This window comes from Petaurus breviceps, unplaced genomic scaffold (assembly GCF_028583685.1).
Source record: "Petaurus breviceps papuanus isolate PSGF00001 unplaced genomic scaffold, PetGlider_PUasm1.0 174, whole genome shotgun sequence".
In the NCBI taxonomy this organism is placed as follows: domain Eukaryota; kingdom Metazoa; phylum Chordata; class Mammalia; order Diprotodontia; family Petauridae; genus Petaurus; species Petaurus breviceps.
This window is the reverse complement of record NW_027185761.1, coordinates 26,418,686-26,429,940: the sequence shown is the minus strand read 5'-3', so window position 1 is coordinate 26,429,940 and position 11,255 is coordinate 26,418,686. Positions and strand designations below refer to the sequence as shown.

The 11,255-nt window shown below is 44.1% G+C and overlaps 1 protein-coding gene across 1 annotated transcript; it reads left to right on the top strand.

Moving 5' to 3' along the window:
* The first annotated feature begins 4,128 nt into the window (after positions 1–4,128).
* LOC138158405 (small ribosomal subunit protein uS3-like) lies at positions 4,129–4,959 on the top strand. The gene has a single exon (XM_069084529.1). The coding sequence runs from the start codon at positions 4,145–4,147 to the stop codon at positions 4,874–4,876; it is 732 nt and encodes a 243-aa protein (XP_068940630.1). The 5' UTR covers positions 4,129–4,144; the 3' UTR covers positions 4,877–4,959.
* The last annotated feature ends 6,296 nt before the right edge of the window (positions 4,960–11,255 follow it).

The following is an 11,255-nucleotide window of genomic DNA, read 5'->3' as shown; positions in this document are numbered from 1 at the left end:
CCCACCTGATACCAGGCATTGTTCTCTGGACATTTCTACCTCCTTTTGAGCAGCCTCCCCTTCACCCCTTATCATGTTCCCTTTCCCTCCACCCACTACAGCATTTAAACTCTCTTTTAGATATAGTCTTCCTTCTCTAAAGACTCCAAATTCTTTGCTTTTTTGCTTATAAATATATCCCCAGCAGATAGAATAGTTCTTGGAACAGAGTAAGGGCTTAATAAATTATCTGTCTATCTTTCTATCTGTCTAACTGTCCTGTCTATAATCTATCTGAACTAGTAGTGGTTATATGGTAAGACATTTGGAAGTGACCCACCAAATTAGTCCTTATGCCTAGTCCAGCTCCCTCCTCTGACAGATGAGGAAACTGAGTCCCAGAGACAGAAAGTGACATGGCCAAGGTCACAGAGTTAGAAGCAAAGACTCTCAGTCCACCACAATGGTCGGCAGGAAAGGCTATCCTAACCAGAAGCTCCTTTGAACACTTTTTTTGTTCCTCAAGTCCCTTGAGTTGCCTCAGTGACGGACAGCCATGTTGGATTTACATGTAGGAAAGGAGCCAAGTATAACAAGTTGATCTGTATTTGGAAAGCCTTCTCTTGTTCCCTCAATCCCAGTGTCACTCAACTTGAAGGATAAGGATAAACGCTGGAAATAAACCAGGCCTGAAGGGCTTTGGACATGAAAGAGGCTAACTTTTCAGCAATGGGTACTTTGGGGCACTTCGAAATAGACCCTAGATCCCAAATATAACCAAGTGCAAGAGCAGTGTGGGCAGGGCCTTCCCTTCCCCACAGGCCTGCCCTCTCCCACAGTGTAGAGTTCTGACAGGAACTGTTCTTTCCTAACCCTTTTCCCATTGGATTTTTCCAGGAGGCTGAGGGGCAGTTCACTACCATTCTTCATATCCCCTGAGACTGCATTTACCAAAGCTATTACAGTTGCCTAACCTGTGCCTTGTCTGAGCCAAGGTCAGCTCTCCCCCAGCTTTGGTGCATCCTCTTGTTCTGGCACCTCAGCAAACTGTCCCAGTTCCTGCCTCCTTGAGCTTTCTTTCAGTACAGTCTTGAGACCCTTGCCTGACCCTCAATGAATTCTGTTTTGCTTTGATGGGAAATTGGAAGTAGCAAGGTTAGGGAACAATCTGGGGGAATGCCAGTGTCTCCTGCAAAGGATGCTTAGAATTTAAAATCATGTCAAATTGACATGCATTTTTCACATCATCCAAACTCAACAACTGGCCTAAATGTGAGAATCAAGAGGGAGATGGCTGAGACAGTGACCCTGGGGGGGGGGGGGGGGGGGGGGGGGGGGGGGGGGGGGGGGGGGGGGGGGGGGGGGGAGGAGAGGAGAGGCTTCATAAGAGCAGGCAAGCCAAGCCCAGACAAAACAACAAGGCACTCTGGGCAATAGACAGGAGAGGGGCATGCACCAGACAAGTCAAATTAGTGCCAACCCCCACTTCCACTCAGGCCTGGATGGAGACTAGACAAGGGCCCTATACCGCAGGCCCAGGGAATAGCAGTGCCCTCCAGACCATGGGTCCTATTTCTGGCCAAGACCCTGTTTCCAGCTATCATGGAGGACAGCAATTAACTTTCCTCACTGTCCCCTACACCAACAACCAAAGTTTTTTCCACTGTCAAATGGTTCAACATAAAAAACAAAGAACTGTTACAAAGAAATAGATCTGTTTTGCTAGTGTATTCTAAGGATGATGGGACCTTTCTATCTAACTTGCCACTAAAAGCTATATATGTTGTCTCTCCCTGTCTAATTCCTTGAGGGCAGGGACTGTATTTTCTATGTGTATCCCCAGAAAATTTAGCACAGAGCTTTTTCATTCATTCATTGGATCAAAGATTTGGATCTAGAAGGCACTTCAGTTGGTCATCTTGACCAACTTCCTCAGAATTCCAGAATTTCAGAACTGGAACAGACATTACTGGCCCACGAGTCTAATCCAGCTCCAGAAAAGCACCCACGCAGCAACTCATACAGGAAGGGGTCTCAGCCATTGCTTGAAGCCCCATTAAGTACTCACCACTTCCTGTAGCAGCCCATTCCATCTCCAAATGTGACTGCCCTAGGAGTTAGGATGACTTCCTTCATGCCAATAGAGAGGAGCTGGTGAGACTCTTTAGTTCTGGCACTGAGGGGGAGCACTTGAAAGGACAGGGCTTGACCCTCCCCAGGACTCCAGAATTAGGATTAAGCACAAATGTGCCAAAGGCACCCCATTTAATTTGCTGAAGACTGCAAATACTGAACTAGGAAGAAAAGTGTAGGGGGGAAAGGGGGTATGGAGGTTCCCCAACCCCAACCCTAACTCAGCTGATGTAATCTCATCTGAGGAGGCTTCATTTAAGAAGGTTCACCAAGTGTTTACAGAATGTCTTTAACTGAATAATAAGGGACAACACCTTGGCTGAGTGGAGGCTGGACAGCCAGATCCCCCTTCTGGGTTACACTTAGATGAAGGTGGAGTCACAGCTTTTTAAAGGCTCCCTGAATGGGCCTCACTCCTGCCTCAGTAGTCAATCCTTCCTGATAGCTTTGACACCATGGCCTCCTCTTTAGTCAGTCCATGACCTAATCCTGGAAAAGGGGCAGATAACGAAGGGTTAGAAAAGTGCAGTTGGGCCGGGTATTACCTTCATGAGATTCAAACAAGTCCCTGGAGTGAGTTGGAAAAGCAACATCATTGGCACAGTCCAGTTAGAAGCACACTGATAGGGGCCCATGAGCTTCATTATTAAGAGAAGGTACCCAGAGAGTAGCCTTAGAGTCTTGGAATAGCTGCCACCCACCAGAAATCTAACCTACAAATGTGAGTTGAGGAACGTGAAGGAGTCCAAAGTTGTGATTGCTATTGACAGAGTACAAGTTGGAGAAATTCCCAGAAAGGAATTAAATACACACAGTGTAAGGAGGGAGGGCTACTTTTTCTGGTTTAGTATCAAGTCCTAGCAGACACAGATTTGATGTTACTTCCCTCACCGCCTTCCATGATGAACCTACATTATGAAGGGAACAAAGAATTACCTAGAGTTTTCTACATCCTCCCACTGTAACAAATCTTCCAAAGGTGAACACATTTTGCTAGAAGTGGCCAGGGCAACTCAGCATATGCAAAGTGTTACAGTCACTTTACAGAGGGAAAAAGCTGAGGCCCAGAAAGCTGAAGTGATTTGCTCAGGTGTAATGGGAATGTAAATTTAAAGATCTTCCCTGCCCCTAGGCTAAAGTGCACCTGGAGCCTGGGGTGGGAGGCTTGTTTTTCAGTAGATACTTCTTGATTAGCCAGTGAGTCAATAAGGTTGTTACATTCTCTGAGCCAGGAGAAGGCTATATGAGCCCTGATCTGTAGCTTTGTTTTGTGGCTCACTTTGAGAAGTGTTCTGTGATTTGATCTGGATTCTGGGAAGCCATTGTCCAGAGCCCCCCGGCTTTGAAAAACCCAGATGTGGTATGGATGTAATGGTTGGACAGTTTGGAAATCTGTCTACTTGATCTGTTTCTGTCTTGATAATTCTGTCAGTATACTTTGAAGTTCAGGGTGCTGACCTTCTTCCCCTGAACTAGGTAAACGATACATGTTTGACTGATTAAAGTAAGCTTGTTAACCCATTTTGAGTTGCTTTCCTTTATCAAAGCAGATCCAAGAACCTGTGTTGGCAGCAAACCCTGAGGGTGCTTGGGGTACTTGCTGCTACATCAGGCTCACACAAGAGTTAGTTAGCACAAGAGACAGGATTCTGACTCAGACCTCTGACTCCAAATCCATCCCTGTCTCCTCTGGTCCAGTTAAGATCATCTCCTTACCAACAAGTTCAGAAGTAAGTCCATGGGCAGCATATTCTGGGTGAGAGAAGAGGATGGCATTTTTATTGTTTGACCCCCTCCTGGCCTGGTCTGCCTTCTAGGATGATTTTTTTTTTAACCTGGTAGTTACCAGTGGATGGGTTGGGCTGGGCATTGGAGCCAATGGCCATGCCTCTAAGGTAGCACTGAAGTCAGGTTGAGAATACACTAGTTAACACATCAGCTACTTAGAGTCGGCCTTCTGGAAAAATCCAATGGGAAAAGGGTGAGGGAAGAACACTTACTGTCAGAAATGTACAGGGTGGGTCGGTGCAAGATGGCGGTGCAGGTCTCCAAGAAGAGGAAGCTTGTTGCTCATGGCATCTTCAAAGCTGAGCTGAATGGGTTTCTCACCAGGGAGCTGGCTGAGGATGGCTATTCGGGGGTGGAGGTTCGAGTTACCCCAACCAGGACAGAAATCATCATCTTGGCCACCAGGACTCAGAATGTCCTTGGGGACAAGGGTCGCCGGATTCGGGAACCGACAGCTGTAGTTCAGAAGAGGTTTGGCTTCCCCGAAGGCAATGTAGAGCTGTATTCTGAGAAGGTGGCCACCAGAGGTCTCTGTGCTATTGCCCAGGCTGCGTCCTTGCGTTACAAGCTCCTGGGAGGCCTTGCTGTTCGTAGGGCCTGCTATGGTGTCCTCCGCTTCATTATGGAGAGTGGAGCAAAGGGATGTGAAGTAGTGGTGTCTGGTAAGCTCAGAGGCCAGAGGGCCAAGTCCATGAAGTTTGTGGATGGCCTGATGATCCACAGTGGAGACCCTGTCAACTACTACATCGACACAGCTGTGCGCCATGTCCTCCTCAGACAGGGTGTATTGGGAATTAAAGTCAAAATCATGTTGCACTGGGGCCCAAGTGGCAAGATTGGCCCTAAGAAGCCCCTGCCCGACCATGTGAGCATCGTAGAGCCCAAGGATGAGATTCTTCCTACCACCCCCATCTCAGAGCAGAAGAGTGGGAAGGCAGAGCAACCAGCTATGTCCCAGCCAGTGCCCACTGCCTAACAGGACTCTGTGACACCTGGAATGGTGTGCCCGAAGCTCTTCTGTAAAGATCTTTAATAAAATCTTTTGTAAAACAAAAAAAATGTACTGGGTGGGAGAGGGCAGGCCTGCAGGGAAGGGAAGGCACTGCCCACACTTCTCTTGTGCTTCGTTATATTTGGGATCTAGGGTCTATTTCCTGCTTGGGCAGGAATTTAGTGAGAGACAAGAGAGAGCTCACAGAAAGACAATGCCTGCCCACGGGGCTTAAATACCAAGAAGGCTGGTAAACGGGGGAACTGATTATTTCTGAGAAAAGGGCCATTCCCAGGGACCAGAGTGTAACGACTCGCTTTTTTTTTGTGAAGTCCAAACTTCAGATATTTGTCTTTCTCCTTACACATTCCATTCAGAGGATTATCCATTTAAGACAAATAGAAAACTGGAGAACGTGCCTGCATTTTTAATAAATTTCATTATTTGAGGGATTTTACCAAATCCTGCTGGAAGATAAGTGGGAGAAAAATGCAAATGAAAGACCAAAAGATTTAAAGTCCCAAGATAAGTGGTTAGGTTCGAATCCCAAGTCTGGATAGGTTACTCAGCTGGGCTCCCAGGGTCCACTCTTCTTGACCATCAGTGATCGCCAAGGTCAGCTCTCTTCTCTGCTGCCAAGGGTCATTCTCCTTGGAGCTGCTTCTGGTCTCAAGTGAATACATCTAGGCAGCAAGAAGTCATCTTAAAGGTATTTCCTGATTTTTCAAAGAAAATTGAAACAAAAAAGAAAAGAAAAAACTTTCCCAAGGTCAAATAGGTCTTGATGTTGCTTAGCTTTAGTTTCCTAAGCATCTAAAGCAATCAATCCATTGATCCCCAAACAAAAGGTACAAACTCAACAATATGGGTGAAAAGGGAATTCTTCTTCATGTGGAAGCAATGTATAGAGTGGAAAGGACACTGGATTTGGAGCCCAAGGACCTGGGTTCAAATCTTGGTTTCAAGATCGAATAACTATGCAAATACTGCACCTCTTAAGAGGGTTATTCACCTCTTAGAGCTGGGGGAAAATGAAGAAAATAAGAGTAGATGGCCACTATAATACCACTCAACTCTATACTTCTTATCGTATATAAGACCTATACTATAAGAAATTATTGCTTTGGAAACTGTAGGTTCCCAGTGTTGGAGGAAAGACCCCATCCAAGCTCCCTTTGCATCATAGAATGTTCACGAAATTATCTTCAATAGTGTAGAGTGTTGGAGTCCAAAAGACCCAGCTTCAAATCCTACCTCAGACACTTACTAGCTGTGTGACTGACCATAGGTGAGTTATTCCAACCTTTCTAAGCTCAACTTTCTTCATCTATAAAATAAGAAGGATACTAATACTGGAAGCACCTATCCTTAAAGTTGACTCAAAGCTAATGAATATAACACACTTTGAAAACATTAGAGTATTATGTAAATGTCAGTGATTTTTATTTTTATTTTCTCTGTCCTGTTTTCCTGGAGGGAAAGAAGTCTTGGGTCAGGGGGAAGTGCACCTCAATGTCAAGAGAAGTCTTGTTTAGAAGCAACAGAAACATTTCAATATGAAAAGCCAACCAGCGTGCTACCAGACTTTCCAGGTGCCAGCTCTCAGTGGTCCTTGTTTCAAATTGGAGAATGACATAGCTTGGTTCCTGAAAAAAAGCAGAAACCAGGAAGGGCTCCTAAGCTATATTTGGCTCATCAAGAGTATTTGGAATGCATGCCCAGAAGAATTTCTGCTGTCTCAGTCAAGGCTAGATTTTGTGGGCACCCTCCTGTCCCCGCAAATGTGGGGCATGCCTCAGACAATATGTCCTCAGTTTTCCCTACCTTGGTCAATCATTAGCATCCATGACAGCCCAACTGCCACTACCCCTCCTTCAAAGGGTCTCCTGCAGCAATCCTCCAGACCCCAAGCCGTTGAACTGATGCTAACAAGAGTCAGGAAAGCCCAGGGCTTGTGATTTGCACCTCCTCTGACCAGTCGCTAGGGAAAGAAGAGCCCTCTTGCCTTCATCCATTTATGGTCTGGGTGTCTTATACGGGGGAGGGAGGGAGAAAGAGCAAGGGGAGCATCCACAAGCCTAGACAGTGTCCAAGCACACTGCCCACTCCCACCCACCCCCATGCATGCCTGTAAATTACTAGTTGATGCCAGGGCCATCTAAGGAACACTCTGCCTCAGAGATCTGCATAAAACAAAAATACAGACCAAATCTAGGGAAATAACAGGGTCACAGAACAGATGCAAACACTCCAGACAGGAGAGAAAAAATAACAAGAAAGAAAGCCACACGCTCTCTTTGTTGCATAATTGAAAGGAATAGCAAATTGTACATAATGGATTTACAATTTCAGGTGCAATCCTCTGTTTTTGTTATTATATTTTGTTATGGAAATGCTTGTTTTATTTCTTATGTTCAGAATAAAAAAGAAGTTCAAAAAAATATTCCAGGTGAACTGAGGCTGTCAGACAAAACAGTTCTAATCTGTGTGTGTGTGTTTGTGTGGTGTATGTATGTGTGTTTAAAACCATCAACACCAGTATTGTAGGTACAGTACAATTTAAGGTTTGAAAAGTCCCTTTCCTGCATTGTCTCACTTCATAACCCTGTGTGTGTCCAGGGAGAGGGCATTAAAGGTATTACCAGTCCCATTTTATACGTGAGGGAACTGAGGCTCAGAGATGTTAAGGATTTACCATAATCAAGCAGCCAATGTCAAAGGCAGGATTCGAATCCAGTTCTTCCTGACTCCAAGTCAGGCTTTATCAACCATACCACGATGAAGAGTACTCTCTTCCCATGCCCCTCCTCCCAAAAAATTTCAGTGACATGGTGGGGTGTGATGGTTCAGGAGGTCAGGACTATTGGCAAGACAAGAATCTGAGAGCTCAAAACAGTGTTGGCTCTGGAGATCAGAACAGGTAGGATGCCAGAAGGTGGTCAAGACAAGAGCCATGAAGGCTCTTGAGAATCAGAGGAATTTTAGGAACAGAGTTAGGAATTTGCAGCATCTAGATCCTAGAGGCAAAAACAATTTTTAAGAGAACATTTGGTATAGCCTTCTGCTTTCAGGCAGAAAAAGAATTATTACCTATTTTACCGAGGTAGTGGAGAGTGTGAGAAAGAATATAGGAGAATTCTAAGATAATAAATGTAAATGAGATAATATATGTAAAGGACTTCGGAAGCTTTAAAGTACTATAAAAATGCTAGCTATTGTCATTTTTATTATGGCCAGGGATCAAATCTCATTTCTAACATCTGCTTGCTGTGTGATCCTAGCTAAGTAACTTAACTTCTCTGTGAGTTTCAGTTTATTTTCAAATACAGCTAATCCCCCATTGTACCTACTCTCTAATTAGGGCTGAAATGAGCTAAAGTCTGCAAAGCACCTCCAAGCACAATTATCAGTGTCAGGGACTTTTATTATTAGATGTGATAACTAAGGCCTAAAGAGGAAAAAGATGCCCTCCTTCTTTAGGAATGGTCCCTCTGGGACATCATGCTCATTCACACCCCCAAGCAGTAACTGGAAAAACATTCTTAACACATAAATCTCACTGACCATGTCATTCCTTTGCTCCAAAAACTCCACTGGTTCCCTACTGCTTCTAGGCTAAAATACAAACTTGTGTTGGCTTTTAAAATCCTCCCCATCTGGCTCTAGCTGACCCCTCTGAGTTCATTACATTTTACTTCTTTTATGAACTCTGTTCCAGACCAACTATCTTTCTTCCTTCCTCTCCCATCTCTGTGCCTTTACCCATGCCATGTCTAGAATTTATTGCCTCCTTATCACCTTGAACCCCCTGACTTCCTCTCAGCCTACCTCCCCCATGTGGCCTTTCCTGACACCCCACCCCACCCTACTGCTAGTGCCCTGCCCCACCCCTGAATTTAACTGTATCTTTGTGGAATATGAAGTCTCTCCATGTACTCAAGAGCTACAAATATATTTTTTCAATTACATTTCTGTATTTATGCTATTTCCTCCAAGAGAATGTAAGCTTCTTAAGGTTTTGGTTTTGTATCCCCTGGGCCCAGAACATAGTCAGTGCCTAATAAATGCTTGCTATGGAGGTCACATCTGGATGAGGAACTAGAAAGACCCCTTCACTTCACACTTGGACCCTTGTGGTAGCCTCCTGAGGGAAACCCACCTTCCCACAACTTTCCTAGAATGGCCCTAGTGAAAGCTCTAAACCAGTACTTTTACCTCCCCCACACCCAAAAAACCCTTTTGATGGCTATACATTGCCTTTGGGATAAGGCATTTAAGATCCACCTACATCTCAAACCTTGTTTCTCTGCTTCACCACGTCTATATTTCAGTAAAACTTAATGTAACTATTCTATGACCTCATGACAAATCTCTAATAACTGCACATTTATGCAGGCTCTGTCCCATGCCTCAAATGTCCTCCCTGCTCGTCCCCACCTGCTAAAATCCTCTCCCACCACCTGCCTAATACTAAGTGCCATCAACTCTATGAAGCCTTAGCTAGCCCTCCAGCTGAAAGTGAATTTTATGTTCACAGAGAGCACTTTGTTTGGATCTCCCCTTTGCCTTCATGTTCTACCTTGTGTTATATCAGTTGAAGGACAGCTTGGTGTAGTAGATAAAGAGGTGGTCCCAGAGCCAGAAATTCCTGGGTTCAAGTCCTGCCTCTGACATGCAGTGGCTGTGTGATCAATCCTACACAGGTTACTGTAAGTGATGAAACACCTCTCCCTCCTCTCTGTCACAACATGAGGGACTACAGGTATGGCAGCAGGTGTGGTTGCTAGCCTAGTTTGTTTTGGGGAACTGTTTTTCTTTGTTTTAATATAGAGCTCAAAGGGTCAGGGTAGATAGCAGAAAACCATTATGGTATTAAAAAAAACTGTAGGCACCAATAAAATGTTTTTTTTTTCTTGAGGGCAGAAAGTAGGGCAATTAGAATTAAGTGACTTGCCCAAGGTCACACAGCTAGTTTTTTTTCCCTTAAGTGTCTGAGGCCAGATTTGAACTCAGGTCCTCCTGACTCCAGGGCCAGTGCTCTATTCACTGCACCACCCAGACGACCCTGCAATAAAATGTTTTAAAGGAAGAGCAAGACTATGAGCCCGAGAACATGACCTCCGCTATGACTCTGAGCAGTGGTTGATTACCTATCGCCTCTTCCCCTCTTTGACCCACCAGGAATGTCCATTTCTACCACTAGTAATTATACTTGGGGTTAACAATTCAATTAAGCAAATGATTAACAAATGACTACAGTGTGCAAGACTCTAGACTAGGAATTTAATGGAGATAAAGATCGATAAGATATATTCCCTTCCCTCAAACAGCTTTTATTTTCTGACAAGTTCAAAAGTAAAGAGTATAAAATAATGTTGATACAAAGCAGGCACCTGATGGACAAAGTGACATAGGGCTAATGAATCTAGTTTTTTATTCTTGACAACGTGGCACCAAAAGACAGTTTATTTTAGGGCTGATTTAGGTTCCCTCATGTTAGCTTAAAAATGAAATAATCCGAAGAGTCCTAGCTTCCCTTCATACTTTAACTATGGTGTTATCATCCATGAATGTTCCCCACCCCTTCTTAAAACTAGGACTAGATAACATCTTTTTCTACCTTTGCTACAATATTCTATACATTCTTACTCATTGCCACCTTTAGGGTAAATAAGTCAACTTCAATTTGGAGTAGGGATGTTTTCCATTCTCCATGGGTTAGAAGTTCTTTGGTCTCTGTGAATGTTCTTTTTTGAGGCACCTTGGCAATTTGGGTTTCAGGTTAAGATGTAGACACAGCTGTCTCTATCTCCATTTATGAGTCAGGTTGATTTCTAATTTTAGCTCTTTTAGGACTGGTGACATGCTTGGTGATAAACAATGATGCACCCATTGCTTCACTGCAATTATCATCAAACCCCCCAGTGTCAACAAGCACTCAGAACACTGGGTCTATTGGTGTGAGAGCTTACATGAGCAATCTTGAGAGGAATGAATCACTAATTTTGCAGCATAAGTCTTGGGAAAGGTTTTCAATACTTTCTGACTCTAGCAGGTGCTCCATCTGACTCTCTGTTACATGTCTACTGAGTCCCCAAGATAGGAAGTATTGAGCAAAAGCCCCTTATGAATTCTACTGGTTACCTTACCTGATGGCAAATTTTACAGTCTGGAGACCAACTCGAGAGAGCTATGTAGTGTAATTAAGACAAGTAATTAAGTTATAGACTATGACACTTTCATTCTGTTTTAGTTGGTATCTGTTATCTTTGTATTCCTGAATCAATGAATATATTTGGAATTTAATGAACAGAGAGAGGAAGGAAGGAAGGAAGGAAGGAAGGAAGGAAGGAAGGAAGGAAGG

Coding starts and splice junctions, on each gene's coding strand:
- LOC138158405 (XM_069084529.1), top strand. CDS start 4,145: ATGGCGGTGCAGGTCTCCAAGAAGAGGAAGCTTGTTGCTCATGGCATC.